Source organism: Balaenoptera acutorostrata, chromosome 6 (genome assembly GCF_949987535.1).
Source record: "Balaenoptera acutorostrata chromosome 6, mBalAcu1.1, whole genome shotgun sequence".
Taxonomy (NCBI): Eukaryota; Metazoa; Chordata; class Mammalia; order Artiodactyla; family Balaenopteridae; genus Balaenoptera; species Balaenoptera acutorostrata.
This window is the reverse complement of record NC_080069.1, coordinates 114,830,539-114,853,561: the sequence shown is the minus strand read 5'-3', so window position 1 is coordinate 114,853,561 and position 23,023 is coordinate 114,830,539. Positions and strand designations below refer to the sequence as shown.

General features: G+C 40.6%; 1 protein-coding gene across 2 annotated transcripts in view; it reads left to right on the top strand.

The window, feature by feature from the left end:
- The window catches only part of NR6A1 (nuclear receptor subfamily 6 group A member 1), a 216,229-nt gene that overhangs the window by 176,616 nt on the left and 16,590 nt on the right, over window positions 1-23,023 (top strand). Inside the window, exons 3-7 of one of the 2 annotated variants that reach the window (XM_057548903.1) lie at window positions 330-572; window positions 9,591-9,646; window positions 17,068-17,222; window positions 18,574-18,798; window positions 20,133-20,387. In XM_057548903.1, coding sequence (XP_057404886.1) covers window positions 330-572; window positions 9,591-9,646; window positions 17,068-17,222; window positions 18,574-18,798; window positions 20,133-20,387 — 934 coding nt within the window. Of the gene's footprint in view, window positions 1-329; window positions 573-9,590; window positions 9,647-17,067; window positions 17,223-18,570; window positions 18,799-20,132; window positions 20,388-23,023 lie in introns of both variants that reach the window. The other variant, XM_057548901.1, reaches the window with a different exon arrangement.

Genomic DNA, 23,023 nt, shown 5'->3' with positions numbered 1-23,023 from the left:
CTACAGGGTAGAAGTGATGGGCTGTCGCTAAAGAAGGTAAGGGAGAGGGAGGAGTCAAAGATACCTTCCAGGTTTCTGACTTGGTTACTGGTTCAAGTGATGATGAAACTCAGAGGAAGGAACGTGAGTTATTTTTTTAATTAGGCTATGTTTGCAGTATCTACAGGTAGATGCAGGAGTCTGTTCCTACAACAAGGGCTTTAAAGATGCCACCTCTTTGCCAGTTAGCCTGGAGAGGGTAATGTTCTGGGTCTATCCAGGGTTGCTAATTTTAGATCTGCAGGCTTAAAGCCATTATTTCCACTGTGTTCTAACTTGCATATGTTCAGTTTCTGTTCCAGATGATCGGGCTGAACAACGAACCTGTCTCATTTGTGGGGACCGCGCCACAGGCTTGCACTATGGAATCATCTCCTGTGAGGGGTGCAAAGGGTTTTTCAAGAGGAGCATTTGCAACAAGCGGGTATATCGGTGCAGTCGTGACAAGAACTGTGTCATGTCTCGGAAGCAGAGGAACAGGTGCCAGTACTGCCGCCTGCTCAAATGCCTCCAGATGGGGATGAATCGGAAGGGTGAGTGGTGCTTGCGGCCCACGCTTCACCCATCACTTTATCTTTAGTGTCAGCCATTAAGCCTTGAAATTATTCATTTCCCAAGCCTGCACTTGTACTGTGTACTCATAACCCAAAAATGAATCTGCCTACAGGGATCTCCCAGATTAGGTGGAAGAAAAGACTGATGAGATGTTAAGGATCCTGTGAGAATGAATGCACAGGGTCCATGTGGCAAGACCCCAATTAACAATCAGGCACTAACTAGGATTAATATACTCCACTAGTTCTTTTTTCAGGGCATGATGAAAGGAAGCAGGAATTTTATATGAAACGGCAGGAAGGCAGTAGGTCCCCTGAATGTGTTATCATTTTGTTTGGTACAAGCATGGCGTACTCAGGTTGGGCATACCCAGAAATCTGCATCCAGGTTGGTGAAGAATTTGGGATTTATTGGGAAGTTTTCCAAGAGCCATTAGCCTAAGATGACATGAATAAACCAGTATTCTAAGGGGGTTAATCCAGAGGGCAGCTCTGAAGAATGGATTGGGGTGGGGGAAGCAGAAAAACCACCTAGAAAGTTTTTAGAAGAGTCCAGAAGAAAGGTATGAAGGATCTGAAGGAGAGGAGGGGAAAGTAATGGCACAGATGGGGAGATGCGGGAGAAGCTCACCTGATAGGAGTTGGTGACATACTGAGTATTGGGCAGTACCAGAGGTTGAAGCTGATCATTCGAATTAATAGTAAATGAATTAATAAAAGAATGGGGCAAAATGTTGGCCTTGGTAGGTGCTGAATTTGAAGTACCTGAGAAGGACACACACATAGATGTCCACTAAGGAAGTCGGATTGGAACTGCGGTGAAAAGTCCTGCTTACAAATAGAAGTTTGTGGAGCTGTTGGCATAGAGGTGGTAAACTTTTGTTAGTGGGTAGAAATCACCCAAAGAGAGAACTTGGATACAGAAGAGAAAGAGGGCCAATGTCAGAACTTTAGGAGTATTCTCATGGAGGGTGGAGAGCGGTGCAGTGCAGTTCAGTAAAAGAATAGAGGCTCAGGAGGGCAGAGGTTGGTGACAGACTAGCTCTGTGACCTTGGGCAGTTTGCTTTATGTCTCTGATGCTAAATCTTACCTTTAAAATGGTACGATAATACTTAACTTTCAGAGCTCTGTAGAGGATTAAATATGACAATGTATATAAAATAACCAGCAAGGTATTAAGAGCTCATAGTAGTAGTATGGGGTGAGGATTAGTCAGATTTAATGAATTGTTCAAATTGGTTTTGTAGCAGACACTTCAGACTGGTTTTTTAAATTGTGTATGGGATAATAAGAATTTTTTGAAAACTTGCCTATTATGAAGAGAGGTAAGAGAGATATAGAAGGGCATTTAGGTAAATATAGGTCATTTATAATTTACTTACAATACTAATATTTACTGAGCATTGTGTGTACCAAAAAGTCTTATATACTTTCTATGCTTATCTCATTAAATACACACAACAACCCTATTGTTAACTATTACCCTCAGTTTACAGAGGCAGCTTAGGGAAGTAAAATGACTTACAGGTAGTTGGATTAGTGGTTGTTGTATTGACAGTTAATAATTTTTAAAATGTAATTTGTTATTAAGCAAGCAAAACTTGTACCTAACCACACGGACAACACACTGCTTCACATGTCTACCATATGGGATAACTAGTTGCGTGTTGGAATGTGCTATATTTACTGAATGATAAAAACATTTAATAGGGTATTTAAACTGTTACCAACTTTGTCCCCTGTCTATGTTTCTAACCTCATTTGTCCAGAATTTATTGTACCTCAAGCATGCCTTGCACTGTCCTGCCTGTGCTAGGTTCCTTCTGCTACCTAGAAATCCTCTCCTTTCCCCACTATCAGTTTACTCCTGCAGAAATCCTTACAAGCCACCAAATAATGTCTTGAAGAGAGAGTCTGGTCATCTGACTTGGTTTTGGTCTCCAGTTTTCTCATCTTCCTTTGTTGCCTTCACTGAGAGTATTTTATCAAAGCATATTTATGAGTTGCTTTCTTGACTGCTCTCTCTGATGAATCGTCCTGCTTATTCAGTCAAGAGTGTGAGATTCTGAGGCTTTCAGCCAAACTTGCCTATTTCAGGGAGGAAGAAGCTTACCCACATAACCCGTCTAACCATAGCCATGAGAAGATGACACATGAGGTGTGAGGGATGTAGAGCTGCCTTCCTAGGCCCATTTGCATGCAGAGCAGACAGGCTCAGTTGCATGGTGAAGGCTGCGTCTCAGAGAGAAACCCTGCCACCTCCTGGTTGGTGCTGAGAAAGCAGAATTAAAATTGCAGTTGCCATTGGAGTATTTTTGGGGTCATGGAACTATGGTGTTTGACACATAATTTTATGCATCTATAGTCAAAAGCTATAGAACTGAGCACCACAAAAGAAGTGAATTTCACTGTATATAAATTTTTTTAAAGCAACCAGTATGGTGGAGGGGGCGGGGTGGAGAGAGACTGTAGCATATAGCAAATGAGTCTAATATTACAAATAAATCACATAGCCACACTGAAGGGAACGAGGAAGAAAGGAGCTGGCCTTGGAAAATAGTATACTGTATTGACTGTATACTGTTAAAACTGAAGACAAAAAGAACTGTATACAAACAAAGCACTCTGGTTTATAAATTTGATTCTCTCAAGGTTATGGTTTAGGAATTCTTTCACTACTTTGTTTGTATACTAGGGTTGAACAAATAAGGAAATAATACTGTTGATAATGAGAGTTGGGTTTCTCACATCAGGGAAGGAAGTTATAAATCAGGAAAGGGGAAGGCTAGAATGAAACCTCTGGTGCTAGATTGGAGTCAGAGGTTGTTGTAATATGGACTCATGTTTAGATAGATTAAAAAAATATAGATGTGTATATAGATACATGAGTTGGTATACATACATATATTTCCTAGCTCAGTCATTGAGAGGGGCTAGAAGCAATGACACCCCCAATAGTAACGAGCACACCTAGCGTCCATATCTTGGTTTCTAAATATCAATAAAAGGAATCAGGAGTCCTTGGAGAACTGGTTGATTTTAGGGCTGAGGCAGGGAATATATAAGATGAGTCTGGAGCATCTTGTGGTGCCAGAAAGTTAGAAGGTGCTATAGATATAGATATTTAGATATATGTTAGTTTATATTAGTTTTTAACCCAGAGAATTATATATATATATATATATATATATATATATATATATATATATATTACTTTATAACCCAAAGAATAAAATATCCATGAGTTCATACTGATAAAATGAACTGAATAAATAGAGGAATGATGATTCTTCCTTATAGAGGAATTCTAGTAAGTGTAGAAAAAATGAGGGAAATAGAAAATCACCATTAGAACACCATAGTAGTTGCTATAGGCAAGATCCACTGATGGATGCTAAAATAAGAGAGCATGGGTTTAAACAGAATATTTAGAATAGTCTCAGAATATTTAGTAATTACAAAGAGAAAAATAGTACATTTCAGTAGAGAATTCTGACAGGTATCACTTTAGCCAAAAGATCAAGAGTAACATCAGTGTGTTTACATTGACATCATGTACCCCCTGATATGATCACTAAGAAGGGCACACATATACATATGCACATATACACACACAGGGATGGATAGATTTGTCCCCAGTCTCATCATGAGAAAACATACAAGCCCAAATTGAGCAATATTCTTCAAAATAACTGGCATTCTACAAAATACTCTCCAGAAGTGTCAAGGTCACAAAAGATAAGGAAAGACTAAGCAACTGTCACAGATTGGAGGAGACTATGCAAACATAACAGCTGCATGCATTGTGAGATCCTGGATTGGATTCTGGAACAGAAAAAGGACATTAATAGAACTGGGAAAATCTGAATAAAGTCTTTGGTGAATAGTGTTCTACCAAAGTTAATTTTCGAGTTTTGATGAATGATCTATGGCTATGTAAGCTTAGTTAACAGAAGGGGAAGCTGGGTGTAGAGTATACGGGAAATCTCTGTACTGTTTTTGCAATTGTTCTATAAATCTAAACTTAGCCTCAAAATTTAAAAAAATTAACTGTTAAAAAATACAGCTGTCATGTGTGAGCCTATACTCAGCCTATGCCCCCCATCTCTGGGCATAGATATCTTTTCAGACCTTGAACTTGGCTGGTCAGGAAATTAATTAGCAAAGCAATGAGGGAGATTTAAATAAGGGTGGTGAGTAGAGGCTGGGCCCTTTCTGTCCATCCCCACTACTACCCCAATACCCCCAAAACACATACTCCTCACACATCTTGCAGTCTTTAGGTAAAGTCGGGCTCCTCAGAATGATTCTCAAGACCTCTGGCATCCCTTCCCTCTCCCTCTGCTGCTCTTCCCACATAATGCAATTCTCCAACAACTCAAGGATATTTCATGTTTTGGGGGCTTTGCACATTTGGTTTCATCTTCCTGGAATGTTCTACCCCCTCTTCTTCACCTGACTATATATACTTTTCTTTCTAGACTCAGCTTTTATTTGTAACATCCTCTAAGACACCTTCTCTGACACCACCCCCCACCAGATAACCCTTTTGTGCTTCCATCGCCCTTTTTTGCTCTCTGCATAATGCTGATCACCTTGTACTCTTTGTCTGTGTACTTGTCTGTTTCCCCCGCTGCCCCCATTATTAGACAGTGATCCTCTCACGGGCCATGACCAAGTCCTGCTTTTCTCTTGTGTCTCAATTAGTGTAGGATGCTTCCTGGTTTGATGAATTGACTGTGGTGGGGGGTGGGCAGGGTAGGAAGTGGGATGGGGGAAATATTGTTAAAATCATCAGAGGCAAGAGGAAGCTACACTGAGCCACATGGGCAATTCATATCAGTTAAGTAATTATGCGAAAATATTTAAAATTCCCATAACTTTGTTGTCTCATAACTTGCTAGATAACTAGTTCAAAAGTGAAAAGGTTAAGGAAAGCTTGGAGGAGGTTGGTGTTTGTAGAATAACATTGTTGAGACAGTGATCCTGTGGCATTGCCGTATCACTTTACCAGGATAAAAATGGAGCACCGAGAAATCTCAAGGAGAGATAATATTTGAGCAGAATCTTAGAGGAATAGAAGTTCAAGCTCCTTACAAACTTAAAGAGCTTTGTAAAAATGACTCCCCCTTCTGTCCCTCTCTCTTCTTCTGTGTGTGTGTTCTTAACTATTCGGGAGTAAGTTACAGATTTCATTCCCCTTTCCTTCTAACATAACCACAGCACTATTATCAAAATCAGGAAATTTAACATGACATAATACTATTAACTAATTGCAGACCGTATTTAAATTTCACTTGTTATCCCAATGTCCTTTGTAGCAATTTCTATTTTCTAATCTAGGAGCCAATCCAAAATCACACATTATATTTAGTTCTTAGGTCTCTTTAATCTCTTTTAATCTGAAGTGGTTCCTCATTCTTTTCTTGTCTTTAATAACATTGTCAATTTTTACAAAAACATATCATTTATTTTGTAGACTGTCCCTCAATTTGGGTTTGTCACTTTCCTCACAGTTACGTTGCGGTTATGCAGTTTTGGCAAGAATGCCACAAAAACAATGTTCTGTCCTTTTAGTGCATCCTATCAAGAGCACATGGTATAAGTTTGTCCCATTATTGGTCATTTTAACTTGAGTCACTTAGTTAAGGTGGTGTCACTTGGGTAACGTGGTGGTGTCAGATTTTTCCACTGTGAAGTTTGTTTCTCAATAGAGGCAGCAACACTTGCAGAGGCAAAACTGTGTTGTAAAACAGCATGACATGTTCAAGAACTAACAAATAGTTCTCTGTAGGTACAGTGTAACATTTGTGGCTAAAGATGAGGATGGAGAGTCCCGTAAGAACCAGATCACAGAGGATCTTGAATGCCAAGCTAGGGAGCTTGTATTTAATTAGCCCATAGACCACAGGGAAGCACCAGTGGATTTTGAACAGCGCTTTGATGTAGTTAGCTTTGTGTCTTTCTACCTTTCTGGTTTCTGGGTTTGGTTGGCTACCCAGGCCTAAGCAAGTGAGGAATAGTAGGTACATGAGTTCTAGAGCAGAAAAAGTATTTGTGCTTCTTCTGAGTAGATAGAAGAACCATAGCTGGTGCCATTCTCTTAGGCTTAGACGAGAGGTGCGACAGAACCGTTCCTGTGATCCTATACCCAGAAGCCCTTTGTTCTGTTGTTTTGTTTTAATAACTTCACTACCAGAAGACTCTCAGCCCTGCTGAAAAACTTGCTCTTAGCTCAGTGTAGCATCAAGGAACAAGCACAACTTTAGAATCAGAAGACCTAAATTGAAATCCCAGCTCTGTCAGTTCTTCGCTGAATAACCTTGAGCAAGTCCCTTGTCCTCTTTGAGCTTTCGTTTCCTCGTGTCTAAACTGCGTAGGATAATAATAATGTATATACTTTTTGAGATTGTTGTGAGGATCAAATGCAGTCTCATGTATCTGAATATAAGTTTTAAAATATGATCCAGGTTCTTAACAGAGGTACTGTGACATGTGGTATTGCTGCCCACACCTCAGGCAGTATCATGCCGTCTTAACAGATGTTACCATCTCTGATTAAACCAGTTGTTTATGTTCTTCTTTAAATTATCTTTTTGAAAAAATCAAAGTAAATTTTCAAACGGAATTTTTATCACCTCAGTGAATGGAAAATCAGTATTTTTAATGCACATTAGGATAAATGTACAATTAAGAGTTTGTGCACCACCTAAAATTATGTTTCTCCAATGGGATGCACACACACTTCGGGAAATTGTAGTGGTGGAAAGAAGGTTGGTCTCAATCTGATAGTCTGATTCTGATATTTAGTTTCTATCACCCTAAGCAAAATACTTCATTTTTCTGAGCATTAGAGTCATCTGTTCAGTGGGAGTGATAATACTAATACTTTCCTCATGGGTTAATTTTACCCATGATACTATCTAACACGTATAGGAGTTTCTTACTCCAGGTGGGGTTGAGGGACAACACGAGCTTTTAAATATCCGAAGGTGAAGTTGGCAAGATATAAATCTTTAAGATTTGTGGCCCTTTAAACAAAAAGGAAAGCAAGTTGAGTTCCTTCCTCACCTCCAAGACACTGAGAGTGAAGTACCAAGTGAGAAATATTCAGTATTCTATCTGCCAGTGATAGATCTTTGTTCTGTACCTGTGAGCTGAAGCAAAGACGTGTGAGATATCAGTATTGGAAATATGAGTATCTGAAGACTGTCATTGACCCTGGAACAGCAGAGGAGGAATTTTAATGATGTTTAGAACTTGAAATAAGGTTGAAAGAGAGCTTCTAGACAACAACCAGCATGCATCTAGATAATATATATCTAGCTGTCTATGTTTCTTGACCCAAATTCACAGCAGCCTTGTAAAGCAGACTGTTACCTCCTACTTCATATGCCAGGCCCTTTGCTTGGTGCTTTAGCTAAATTATATATTATCCTCACAATACCCCATAAGACAGGTTCCAATAGCCCTCTTTATTCTTAAGTAAACTGAAGTTCAGAGAGAAGAAAAAAGCTTGTTTGTAATTACACAGACCTGGCAGAAACTGGATTTAGACTCAAGCTTGACTAATTCTGAGTGTGTAATCTTCTAAGACTAATAATGGCTGCTTTAAAGAAAATGAACTTCCTGTCAGCCTTTCAGTTACCACAGGTAACTGTTAAGACTTGGAGCCCTTAGCTTTTGAGGCAACCAGCCCTGCCCTAAGGACTTTACAGATTGTTCATGTTAATTTTTTTTGGAGCCAGGTGTATTATAGCAAAGCTTGCTCTCACATGATGCCAGTACTTCTCTGTTAATATTACCCTCTCTAAGCCACCTTCCACAGTTGCCATCACAGAGATTTTTCAAATATGCCAACATGACCACATCCTCCCCTGCATTCCATCTTATCCTCAGGCTCCTCTGCTAAAGTCCATACTCTTAGCCTGGCATCCAAGGCCCTCTATGATCTGGCCCCAGTTGGCCTCTTCAGTCTTATCTCTTGCTACTCTTCTCTCCGTCTCTCCGTCTCTCCCTCTGTCACACACACACACACACACACACGCAAACACACACACACGCGCGCGCACACACACACACACACACACACACACACACACGCTTCAGCCAGACTGAACCACTTGGAAATTCCCAGAAAGAACACTCCATGCTTACTTTCAACTTGAAGCTTTTCTGTATACTGTCCACTCAACCTGGAGCACCCTTTTCCTGCCTGCATAAATCATATTTATCCTTTAAGACTCGGTTCAGAAGTTATATTTTCCAGAAAGCTTTGCCAGACACCAGAGCCCTTCTATAATTGCAAATCAGGGGTTCCTTGTCTGTGCCCCTGTATTAAGTGCTCTGTAAACAATGATGGTAATAGTGTTAGTAGTTGTTATTCTTAATGAGGCTGGTACTATTTAAAGTCTGCTTTTTATAGTTAGGAAATGCTAAATAGCTTCTTTTTGTTGAATTACATGAGTGAGAAATCAACTGCAAGGGAACTCTACTGACTGCCTTTGTAGAAAAGAGCCAATGAGGTCAAAATTCTGAGTAATTAAAAAACAAAAAACCAAAAAACCTGTTTTCCTCATCCTGCAAATTAGTCTCAAACCTAGACTGGAAATAAAAAATATTTTATTTAAAAATGGGAGTATTCTTTTTATCTCCCCCCCGCCCCGCCTCCTTGAATTTATCAAGGCCTTCAAATGCATCATCTTGGTGGGATATTTGTAACTGTAGGACTATTAATGCTGTCATCTTTGTTGAGCATATTGAATGTATACAGTGTGTGTAGTGTGTATCCAGTGCCTTGGGGGCCCAAAAGTATCGCTGCCTATGAGCTCGCCTGGAATGATGGAAAGAATATGTGCTTTGGGTCCAGAAAGATCGGTGTTTTATTCTTAGCTTCACCAATTACTACCTTATGCTTTTGGCCAAATAAGTTCTCTTTTTGTGCCTAGACTTCTGTGGGCATGCTTCTTACTGTCTTAACTTATGTTTCCTTCCAGCAATCAGAGAAGATGGCATGCCTGGAGGCCGGAATAAGAGCATTGGGCCAGTCCAGGTGAGTTCTAGGTCTTACTCTTTGTGATCTACCCTGAAAGCTCAGGCCTCCAGATGCTCCTGTAGCTGCTCACCTTGATCCTCTTATCTGCTGCTAGGGGGAGCCATCTTTACTTTCATTCCTGTAAAACTGCTTTTAGAGCCTGGATATGAAAGTGCTTTGAAAATCTTAAATATATAAGATAATGGTTAAAGCTCCACTTGTGATGCCTCAACTCTTCCTAAGGATTTTTACAGAAGATGAATCCAATTCTGGTTCTAAAGCATCCAGCAGATTTTTTTTTTTTTGGCCGTGCCACGCGGCTTATGGGATCTTAGTTCCCTGACCAGGAATTGAACCCAGGCCCTCCACAGTGAGAGCACGGAGTCCTAACCACTGGACCACCATGGAATTTCCCAGAGGACTTTTTATGTCAGTCACTTAAGGTTGTAGTTACTTAGTCTGGCAGAAATCAGCAAGACTACTTTGCTGTTCAGTGTCGCTAAAGATATTTCAGCAGAAAGTTCATTGATTGCCTGTTTGTAAAGTAGGGAAGGTAATACCCATTCAGTCCCACAAACATTTACTCAGTATTACTTACTCTGTACCAGGCCCCCTGTACTGTAAACTCAGTGTAGTGGGAAAGACAGATACATAAACGGACATCGTAATACAGTGGGTGATATCAGAGGTTGCCCAGGGAGTACAGAAAGAAGGCGCTTCTTTTCTGTTTGGACCAGAGCCATGGTTGAGGACTGAAGACACTCAGGAAAGGCTTCCTGGAGAAGATAAAGTTTGAACTGAGTCTTCAAGGAAAAGGAAGAATTAGCTATGTTGAGAAGGGGTGGAAACCCAAACATCTTTTATTCCTGCTAGACAGAATAGACTGTAAAAGGAATCTTCAAGGAATGGCAAGGAGTTCATTCACTCAGGCTAGAGCACTGGGCACATGTTGTGAAGTGACAGGAGATAAGGCAGATTCCTTGAGTTTGGAATCAGTTCTCTAAAAAGTGGCCTTCAACCAACTTTGATTATAGCTCCTTCAGTAAAGCTTTTGTGGGGCCAGCCTGCATCGCTTGTTCTTACTTGGCCAGCAGAAGAACTTCATCATGATAGAGAATTGGATCTGCTTACGACCCATGAAGTGAATCCTTCAGTACCCTAGTGGGCAGGGACCATGATTCAAGGATTATGGGGGTAGACCAAGAGGCAACTACTAAAAGGTTTTAAGTAGAAAGAGGGATATGGTCAAATTTGCGTTTTGGAAAGATCATTCTAGCAATGTGAATTGTTTATGAGGAGCTGGGTAAGGGTCAGTGAAACTGGTGGCAGAGAAAAAGCAGTTAAAAGGGCTTTATGGAAGTCCAGGCGAGAGATATAGACAGTGTGGTTTCAAGTAGGACAGTGATAGTGCAGATTGAAGAGAGGGAATAGATTCAAGAAACGTTTAATAGGTAAAATTGATAGGATTTATCCAATTGAATGTGAGGGAATGAGAGAAAGATAGGAATTCAGAGTTGGTTTTAGACATACACTGATGATGTATGGGAGGGTTTTCTGTCACATGAGCTTGGTGCACATATGCAGTCAGGTGTGGGTGTGTGCTGCATTCATTCTCTTTTTTAAATCAAACATTTTTATTCATTTATTCAAGTCATATGTGTCTCTTGCAAATTTATGTCAGTCTCCAATTCATAGCTGCTCTTTTTTGTGTGGTAAAAAACATGTAACAGGAAATACACCTCCTTAACAAATTGTTAAGTGTACAGTACAGTAGTGTCAACTAGATGCACATTCCATACAGCAGATCTCTAGAACTTCTTAATCTTATCACTGAAACTTTATACCTATTGAACAGCAACTCCTCATTTCGTCCTCCCCCCAGTCCCTGGCAACCACCATTCTACTTTCCGCTTCTAAGATTTTGGCAACTTTTGATACCTTATATAAGCGGAATCATGCAGGACTTGTCCTTCTGTGACTGCTTTATTTCGCTTAGCATAATGTCCTCAAGGTTCATCCATGTTGCAGCATATGACAGGATTCCTTCTTTTTTAAGGCTGAGTAATATTTCACTGTATGTATATAGCACATTTTTTGTTTGTTTTTGCTTTGTGTTTTTTGTTTTTAATTTTTATTGGAGTATAGTTGACTTTATGATGTTGTGTCAGTTTCTGCTGTACAGCAAAGTGAATCAGTTTTACATATACATATATCCACCCTTTTTTAGATTCTTTCCCCATATAGGTCATTACAGAGTATTGATTAGAGTTCCCAGTGCTGTAGAGTAGGTCCTTTTTAGTTATCTATTTTATATATAGTAGTGTCTATATCTCAATCCTAATCTCCCAATTTATCCCCCCCCCATTCCCCCTGGTAACCATAAGTTTGTTTTCTACATCTGTGACTTTATTTCTGTTTTGTAAATAAGTTCATTTGTACCATTTTTAAAGATTCCACATATAAGTGATATCATACGATATTTTCTTTGACTTACTTCACTCAGTATGACAATCTCTAGGTCCATCCATGTTGCTGCAAATGGCATTATTTCATTCCTTTTTTATGGCCGAGTAATATTTCACGAGTAGTATGTACCACACCTTCTTTATCCATTCCTGTGTTGATGGACATTTATTTTAGGTTGCTTCCATTTCCTGGCTGTTGTAAATAGAATATAGCACATTTTGTTTATCTATTCATCCATCGATGGACATTTAGGTTGTTTCTACCTCTTGGCTAAAGTGAACATGGCCTTGGCTGCAGTGAACATGAGAGTGCAGATATCTCTTCAAGGTCCTGATTTCAACTCTTTTGGATAAATACCCTGAGTGGGATTACTGCGTCATATGATAATTCTGTTTTTAAGTTTTTGAGAAACCTCCATACTGTTTTCCATAGTCGCCACACCATTTTATTGATATATTCCCACCCAAGTGCACAGGGTTCCAGTTTTCCCCATCCTCTCCAGCACTTCTTATTTTCTGGAGTTTTTTGTATGTTTGTCTGCTTGCTTGCTTGCTTGCTTGTTTGTTTGATACTGGCCATCCTAATAGGCATGAGGTAATATCTCATTATGGCTTTGATTTCCATTTCCCTGATGATTAGTGACATTGAGCATCTTTTCATATGCCTGTTGGGTATTTGTATGTCTTCTTTGGAGAAATGTCTGTTCAAGTATTTGCTACTTTTAAAAAAAATTAATTAATTTATTTTTAGCTGTGTTGGGTTTTCGTTGCTGCACGCGGGCTTTCTCTAGTTGCGGCGAGCGGGGGCTACTCTTCGTTGTGGTGCGCAGGCTCCTCATTGTGGTGGCTTCTCTTGTAGCAGAGCACAGGCTCTAGGTGCGCGGACTTCAGTAGTTGTGGCACGTGGGCTCAGTAGTTGTGGCTCACAGACTCTAGAGCGCAGTCTCAGTAGTTGTGGCGCATGGGCTTAGTTGCTCCGCGGCATGTGGGATCTTCCTGGACCAGGGCTCGAACCTGTGTCCCCTGCATTGGCAGGCAGATTCTTAACCACTGCGCCACCAGGGAAGTCCCTAGTATTTGCTTTTTCTAAGCAGGCTGATTAATTAGTTAATTGAGTATTGAGTTGTAGGAATTCCTTATATATTTTGAATATTAACCCTTTATCAGATATATAGTTTGCAAAAATTTTCTGGAAGTTGCCTGTTTGCTTTGTCGATTGTTTCCTTTGCTTTGCAGAAGTCTTTTAGTTTGATGTAATCCTATATTTCTATTTTTGCTTTGATGTCATATTCAAGAAGTCATTGACAAATTAGGGGTATGGGATTAACAGATACAAACTACTATATATAAAATAGATAAGCAACAGGATAATACTGTATAGCACAGGGAATTATACCCATTATCTTGTAATAACCTGTAATGGAATAGAATCTGTAAAAATACTGAATCACTCTGCTATACACCTGAAACTAACACAATATTGTAAATCAACTATACTTCAATTAAAAAAAGAAAAAGAAATCATTGCCAAGGCCAATGTCAAGAAGCTTTTTCTCTATGTTTTCTTTTAGGAGTTGTACTGTTTTGGGTCTTACGTTTAAGTCTTTAATCCACTGAGTTGCTTTTTGCATATGGCATAAGGTAAAACTCTAATTTTATTCTTTTGCGTATGGCATAAGGTAAAACTCTAATTTTTTTCTTTTGCATATGGATATCCGATTTTTCCAACACCACTTGTTGAAGATACTCTCCTTTTCCCATTGTGTGGTCTTGGCGTCTTTGTCAAAGATCTTTTGACCATATGTCTGGGTTTATTTGGGGGCTCTGTATGTCTGTCCTTGTGCCGGTACTTTACTGTATTGATTACTTTAGCTTTGTAATATGTTTTGAAATCAGGAAGTGCAAGGCCTCTAGTTTTGTTGTTCTTTCTCAGGATTGTTTTGGCTATTTGGGGTTCTTTGTGGTTTCATATGAATTTTAGGATTGTTTTTTTCAGCAAAAAAATGCCATTGGAATTTTGATAGGGATTACATTGAATCTGTAGAACACTTTGGATAGTATGGACTTTTTAACAATATTAAGTCTTTTAATCTATGAACACAGAATGCCTTTCCATTTATTTATGTCTTTAATTTCTTTCAGCAGTGTACAAGCCTTTCACCTCCTTAGTTAAGTTTTTCCTAAGTATTTTATTCTTTTTGATACTATTGTAAATTAGATCGTTTTCTTAATTTTCTCTTAGATAATTCACTATTAGTATATAAAAATGCAACTGATTTTCTATGTTGACTTTGTATCCTGCAGCTTTGCTGAATTCTTATATTAGTTCTAATAGTTTTTTGGTGACATCTTTAAGTTATCTACATATAAGATCATATGTCTTCTGTGAACAGAGATAGTTTTACTTCTTCCTTTTTGATTTAGATGCCTTTTGTTTCTTTTTCTTGCCTATTGCTCTGGCGAGGACTTCTAGTACTATCTTGAATAGATGTGGTAAGAGTGGGCATCCTTGTCTTGATCCTGATCTTAGAGGAAAAGCTTTCCGTTTTTCACCACTGAGTATGATGTTAGCTATGGGCTTTTCATATATGGCCTTATTTGTATTTATTCTTTTTACATTTAGATACAATAGAAAGTTTATCCATTGGGAAGGATTCTTAAGCATTTCCTCAGTGAAAAACCTTCCTCACTATTACCTAATGTTTTTTGAGTATCCTCTGTGGCTCTCTCACCATGCCAAGGGATCCTCAGTCATTTACATCTCCAGACTCTATGTTCTCTCCAGAATTCAGGAGACTGATGCTCAGAAAAACCTATTTCATCTGTCATTGCTTTTGGGGTTTTGATACTGGGCATATAATTTTCCTTTTAGTCTTTTACTGTTTCTAGGTGGTGTGTTAGGAAGAGAGAGCTGTTATCTCCAAGTTCTTAACTGTGTTTAATTGTAATTAAAAATAAGAAGTGATAGAATTTCCATTTATTGAGCACCTGTTGTGCACCTGTACTTAATAAGTTTACCTAAGATTAACCTCTTAAGTCTACCTGACTCAAACCTGTATGCTTCTTTGCTCCAGCACCCAGTGAGGGAATCATGAGCTATGAGGGAAGTGGTATTATCTCCAGTTTACCAATGAGGGAGCTAAGGCTCAGAGAACTCGAGTGATTTGCTCAACAGTACGTACCCAGCTAGGAAATGACAGATGAGATTTACACCCAGATTGAAGCACTCCCAACAAGTTCCATCCCCTGTTCAATGCATTAATGATTGCTTCGTGTCCCATGAGACCCTCAGGGAGAGACAAGTATAGTCCAACTTTGACTTCCAGCTGGAATAAGCTTGATTTTACCATAACTGGCCCTTTTTGCCAAGCTCAAGTACTTTCATGACCTCGACGTTCTGGTTTTGCTCTCACCACCATCACTGAGGCTGCACATTCAGGGCCTCAGTAGATGGCTTGTAATTTGATGGCACCATTTGTCTTATAAAATGTAAACAATAATTTCAGTGTTCTAAGGACCTCTAAGAGAAAAGATTTGGGGTTTTTTTTGCTACATGTGACTGAATAAAAAAAGACAAATCCTCTAATTCAATATGCAATCCAAACTATTTTAAACCAATCACTCAACTTGAGCACCAGTTAAACATTTCTCGTTTTCCCTCAAAGTCCTCTGTGTTGGCTAACTTCCAGTTCTAAATGCCTATTTATATCTTGATTGGAGCAGCTCAAGGTTCCCTCACAGGCAAAGAAGTATGTAGGTTTGTGTCAGACAGACTTGGGAGAAAATGTCCTCACAGGCTTTCCATAGGAACAAGAAACAAATATTCATCTGGCTGTTTTTCCTTAGCACTCACTCTCATTTTGTGTGCTGACTTTATTTAGCCAGCTTGGCCTCAACTCTGGATTAAACACTTTAGAGAAGAAGTGTGTGTCCACTCCCTATATGGCATAGTAGCTAGAGCACTGGACTGAATACTTGGCTACTTTGGCCTCTTCCTCAAACTCCTGCTCAGACATGGGCAAGTCAATTTGCTTGTCTGAGCTACAGTTTCTTCTTTTATTCAGTAGGCTTAGAAATGTCTTTCTTACTAAGAAATCTCATGCGAAGGTATATAGTCAGTACTTAGTAAGTGGACATTTATTCATTTATCCAACATGCATTTATTTGAGTACTGCTTTTTTCTAGATCCTGTCATAGCCTAAGGTCTTATAGAGGATATTTTTATGATACATTACCATAAGTGCTATAAAAATAACAATGATAATCAAGATATCATTGTCAGCCTTCCATAATAGTTGTTATGTGCTAGGCCCTTTTCTAAACATGTGATAATATATTAACTAATTTAATCCTCAAAACAGTCCTATGTGATAGATACTATTATTCTCTCCACTATACAGGTGAAGGAACTTAGGTTTAAATAGTTGTATGACTTGCCCAAGATTGTACAACTAGAAAGTGGCAGAACCTGGATTAGAACAAAGGTGATTTGACTGTAAAATTCAAACTCTTAACCGTTATGGTATTCTGCCTCTCTCAGAATACACAGAATTATGAGTGGATAGAAGAAGGACCTAAAATTCTGTCTGCGCTTAGTAATAGAAGGATTCAAAAAGAAGGTGACATTTGAATTGGGTCTTAAATGGCAAGTAGGAGTTTGTTATTGAAGAGTGGTGTTTCAGCAGCAGGAAAGAATAGACTAAGGACAAAGAGGAGTGTTGAGGAACCTAGAGGCTTTGTGGCTGGGAGGAGGGTAAATGGACAAAAGGAACGCCATGGTGAGCCATAGTGCTGGCAGGCAGGCAACCAAGCTTGTCCTAAGATTAGTGAAAGAGAGACCTAGAGTATGTGGGTGGAGGGGAGGGGATTTGGCTTTCTCTCTAAAGAGTTCTAAGAATCCCCATGAAGTTTAAATAAGGTCTCAGTCCTAAAGAAGGAACACCCAGTCTAACATATATCAATTCCTTGTCAAAGATATCAGAGGAAGAGATCGAAAGGATTATGTCTGGGCAGGAATTTGAGGAAGAGGCCAGTCACTGGAGCAACCATGGTGACAGCGACCACAGTTCCCCTGGGAACAGGGCTTCAGAGAGCAACCAGCCCTCACCAGGCTCCACACTGTCCTCCAGGTGAGCTTCAAGGCAAACCCAGCATCATCTAGGGATCACCCAAAGAATGGACCCACAAGCAACCTCTGAGCTGGGCTGGGTATTCCTGCCAGTCTGTCTCAGCCATTGTACTCTTGCTTCCTCAGTCTTTTGGGGTTGGGGTGACGATGATGCAAAGCAGCATTTTACAGCCCATTTTTTAGCTAAAGACCTTGAAAATGTCAGCAGTCTCTTCTGCAGATTGATAAAGTGCTATAGCCACTATCCGTGCCCATACATTCTTCACCTAACAGAATAACATTTTAATTGTAGCTCTTTTCTCTCACTTACTTTATCATTTAAAAAAAAAACACATTGACAATATAGAATTAAGTTATCATTTCTCTGCCTCAGCGAGAGTGAAGATTTTCACATTATAAATTTTAGGAAACAGTGAAAACTTTTCAAGTTAGTCAGATTTGCTGGTGTCATGAAATACCAGTTTGAAGACTCTTGGTTCTAGAATGATACCTTAAGTTAGTTGTTAGGTTTGAAATATAGCCATCAGCTACCAAGGAAGATTTTCTTTCTCCAGAAATCTTTATTTTAGGACAGGGCTTGAGAAACATTTTTTATAAAGGCCAGATAGTAAATATTTTAGGCTTTGCAGTCCACACAGTCTAGGTCTCAACTACTCAGTTCTGCCATTGTAGTGCGAAAGCAGCCAGAGACAATATGTAAATGAATGAGTGTGGCTGTGTTCTAATAAAACTTCATTTACCAAAACAGGCCATGGGCCATAGTTTGCCAGCCCCTGTTACAAGAAGGGTCATCTAGGTAAAACTAGTTGACTGTTAGATTTCTCCAAGAAAGGTGGGGAAGATAAGAATATTCCTTTCTCTTGATATTTCATTATAACTTTTATTCATTCGTTTGTTCCTTCCTTTGAATGTTTAGGGAGTTGTTGCCACATGCCAGGTTCTTTGCTAGGTGCTGGATTTGTTTTATGGCCTGGCAAGGCACTTAGCCTGTTTCTGACTTAGTTGTCCTAGCAGTATAAAATATAAACACTCACCTTTGTCATCATAGTCTATGAATATTCTATGAAACTCTCCAAATGTGGCACCTATACAGAGAGGTCATTTAACCAGTGTTTTTCAGTACAGCTCTGCCAAGTTCTGGGTGTCCAAAGGTGAGCCACACATAATGCACATTTGCACAGAGACCCCATCTAGTAAGGGAGACATGCATGTAACCATTGATTATGTCCTTAGCTTAATGAAGACAGAGTGCATGGCCAAAGAACACCTGAGCCACCTCCTAGCTCACTTCCTTTGAATAGGCAGTAGACCTGTGATGTTTCTGCTTGACATGAGACTTTTCTCTCCAGTAGGTCTGTGGAACTAAATGGATTCATGGCATTCAGGGATCAATACATGGGGATGTCTGTGCCTCCACACTATCAATATATACCGCACCTTTTTAGCTATTCTGCCCACTCTCCACTTCTGCCCCCACAAGCTCGCAGCCTGGATCCCCAGTCATATAGTCTGATTCATCAGCTGGTGTCAGCCGAGGACTTGGAGCCATTGGGCACGCCCATGTTGATTGAAGATGGGTGAGTAAGCCTTGGTCTATTTAGCCCTGTAGCTTCAAAGTGGTCCCTACCCCACACCCATCTTCATCCCTGGCTGCTGTACCCCAGGCTTTGGAATGAGTTGGGGGATAATAAGCAATGACTCGAGCATCAGAGGACAAATCTTTGCTTATCGTTGAAGTTAGTGGTCCCTCATTTTTCTCTTGAGCATCTTTTCTCATAGAGTGGGGGCTATTTATCAATCCCTATGGAGTTGGGATTAAAGGGCTTTTGTTTCTGTTTGGGCCGAGGTACGCCAGACTGTGGAATGGGTCTGAGTGCTTCTGTGCCAGAGATGAGCTGTAATTCTGGGAATAGTCATACATTAAGTTTAGGCTTCTTAACAGGGCACTCAAGGCACTAACTGGTTGTGGCCTGTCTGTATCCCTAGTCAACATACTCATCAGTAGCCTAGTGCCGTGTGCTCTGTGTGCAGGCCTGAGTGGGTGGAAGGAATACTCTTTCAATCCTGTCAGCTCTGCCTGAGTAGATAATAGTTCAGCCCACCCATTGCTCTACTCATTATTCATTTAGCCTGGAGCATAGGCTGTTTGAGTGTTATTAAGCTTAGACCGCCCCCTCTGCCCCAAAAGGTGTCCTGAGATTTCTTAAGCTAGTTTCCAATTTCAGAAGAGGAAATTCAAATGTCTGCCTACAAAAAGGCCACCACCAAAACCTTTATAAATCTGATGTGGGGGTGTGGGGAAGAGTCATGACAGGGGCCTTGAGAGAAAGAAAACTGGGACCCCATCTCCTCCAGCCCAGAGATGAGAAATGCCCTGCTCCTTCCATCCCGCAGTAGCTTAGTTTCCTGAATTTGCACCACCAGGGGGTGCAATGAGAGCAAGAAAAGCTTCTGAACCTGTTCTATTCTCTTTCAGCCATCTCGCCCCGAGGCTCATTTTTGTGCCAATCCCTGTATTGAGTAGGCACCAGATTCACCCTAATGGACCTCTCATTTCCAAAACTGGTGCAAAAGTGACTGAGGAAAAAAAAAAAAAGTGACTGGGAATTTTTTTCTAACACACGGAGCATTAAAAGTCATACTCCCTGATAATTGCACAAATTTCTAAGCCTCCTTTCCCCTTTGCCACCTTTTCTTGTCAAATCTGCCCCTCCAGCCCTGAGCTTACTGCTGGCCCCAGTCCTGTCCCTTTATCATTAAACTGAATTGAATGGAGCTGGAGATCCTTGGTCAAGGGCAAGGAGCCCACTGCCAGAGACCCTTTGTGCCCTTAGGAGTACTCTCTCCCTTTGCCCCCATCCTCACCATTCTGGCCACTAGAAGTAACTTTCTCCTGTTCCTACCCCCCCAGATATGCTGTGACTCAAGCAGAGCTATTTGCCCTGCTTTGCCGCCTGGCTGACGAGCTGCTTTTTAGGCAGATTGCCTGGATCAAGAAACTGCCTTTCTTCTGCGAGCTCTCAATCAAGGATTACACGTGCCTCCTGAGCTCTACGTGGCAGGAATTAATCCTGCTGTCCTCCCTCACTGTTTACAGCAAGCAGATCTTCGGGGAGCTGGCTGATGTCACCGCCAAGTACTCACCCTCTGATGAAGAACTACATAGGTGAGAGCTGCTGGCTGGGGAGAAAGTCTCAGGCAACCAAACCATTGTCATCTCTGCAAGGCAGGGCTGCCTGACACTCCAAAGGCTGGGCATTAAAGCCACACATGGCTGGACTTGAATCTTCCCTCTGCTGCTGACTAGCTTTGTAACTTTGGTCAAGTCTCTGATCCTCAGGTTCTGAATTTATAAAGTGGGGTAATGACAATACCTCCCCAACAAGGTAGTTGTGAGGAATAAATGATAATGTGCAGCAAAGGTTAGCAAGTGCTAAGCTGTTATTTTGGTCACATCTGGATTACTGAGATAAGATAATGTATCTGGAAAGAACATTTCCTACAAGGTGAGGGGGCTCTGAGCTGTAGTTTACAATCCAAGAAAAAGACTCAGGAGTTATTGTGGTACCTACTGTGTGCCAAGCACTGGGCTTGGTATTTTACGTTATTATCTTTCTTTGTCACAGCCTCCAGCACTGTAGGTGTTGTTACGCCCATTTTATAGATGAGAAAACTGAAGTTCAGAGGGGCCTACCCTTGTGGGTTTTGGATTTGAACCCAGAGCCTGGATTTGAACCTATGCCTGCCCAACTGAAAGTCTAGGCTCTTTCACTGTATCTCAGATGCAATGAGATAAGAGAATGGGACTGAAATACTAAACTCTCCTCCTCGATGTTTTCTGGCATAAAGTTTCATCGCAGTCGGCTAGGATCCTTCTAACCTCCCTGCCTGGAGCAGGTCTTTTACTCACTCACTTTGGAGACCTGGAGCACATGGTAACACCCCAAAATCAGGAAAATGATCTCTTCATACAACTTTTCTGACTTACTGATATATCCATGTGAAAAATAAAGTTTAAATCGCATTTTAATAGTCCTTTCAATAGTTCACCTTTATTAGACAGTTTAAAATAATGGAAGTCATGGGATTCCAGAGCACCAAGAAAGAGGGAAGAAAAGGTTCCTCCATCGAAGAAAGCTGGAGAAGGTAGAGTACCAACCCCCAAACTTCTCTACACAGGACTGAGGTGCATCTCCCTCTGCCACTTAATCACCATGGCATAAAGATAAGTTGAGACTTAGGCTGGGAGCAAAGCTCTAACACCTTCAAGGGCCCTTTGCACAGCTGAGGGAGGGAGGAGTCTGGGTACTTTCTCCCCTTGGTTTTCTAATATTTCCTTATTAATGGTGCTTACAGGCTTGATGGTAATCTATAAATGACAGAGTTTTTAACCCAGATGACATTTTGTCCTTAAACAGAGCTATCTGATTTTGCAGATAACCTAACCCCTTGTCTTGAGCCTCTAATTCATTGTTTCCATCAAATTCCTGTCTCCTGCTCTGTATCTCTGGGCTGACTGAGTGTTTGGATAGTAGTCAGCCTGCTCTAATATTGTCAGGGTTTGCAGAGCTGGCCCAGTGAGCCCAGCCTCCCTATTTGCCTGGAATCCACCAGTGCAGCCTGAGGCTGCCTACAAAGTCAGCCTGTGGGCTCCCCTCTCTATAGAATGGTGAGTTTTCCCATGCCCTCTGCAGGTAGGCAAGAATCACTGGCCATGCAGGGTTCTCTGTGGCTTTAAGCTTCATGAAAGACACCTCATCCCACTGTTTCCAATCCCTTGAGCCCCAAGAGCAAGGCAGGGACCAGTAGCAGCTGAACTAGTGAGGGAATTTTTATTTTCTAGGAAGGGTCCTTACCAAGGAGAATCTAGAGCTGCACTATCAAGTATAGTAGCTGCTAGCCTCAGGTGGCTATTTAAGTTACTTAAAATTAAAAATTCAATTCCTCATTTACAGTAGCCACATTTCAAGTGCTCAGGAGCCACATGTGGCTAGTGGCTACTGTATTGGACAGTTGCAGATATATATATATATTTCCATCGTCACAGAAAGTTGTATTGAACAGTGCTAACTCTGGAACACATGTTGCAGCTGAGCTTGCAAGTGGGTTCTGAGGATAAGAAGTAGATTCGTTGTTAGGACTCTCATTCCACTGTGGAATCCTTCAATGGAAAAATATAGGTTAAACTTCAACATGTTAGTTCAACATGCCCATTTACTGAGCACCTGTTGTGTGTGCCTGGAGGAGGGGTGTTGGGATAACAGATAATACAGACGTGGTATCTGAGATGAGAGCCCGTATTCTTGGTTTAGGGGATTGGGGGGCAAATAGAAGCAGACAGAATCTACAGTTCAGGGTGATATTAGTGGAGATTGAGGGGCATATGAGGGACTGTGAAAGCATAGACTAAGGAGTGAGTACCTCTACTTGCATAATCAGGGAATGGTTGCCAAAGAGGAAAAGACATTTGAGCTGCATCTTGAAGTGGCATTTTTCTAGGTAGATTATAGAGAATAAGAGGCAGGCAGGAGAATAACACAGAGTCCTAGAAGTTAGAGATTCTGGGTGGTTGGTTTGTGCAGATAACCAAAAAGCAATCCTGTGGATTAGGGTATAGAGAGAATATATCTGAGAGGTAGAGAAATGAGGGGAGAAACGACAGGAGAGAAAGGTACAGGAAAGACAAGTCATGAAGGTGCTCAAATGCTAACCTAAAAGACTCGGATTTTGTTGTGTGAATTGTATTAAGTCATGGGACGTTTTTAAGTAGAGCAATTACATGTCAGGTTGCATTTTGGAAAG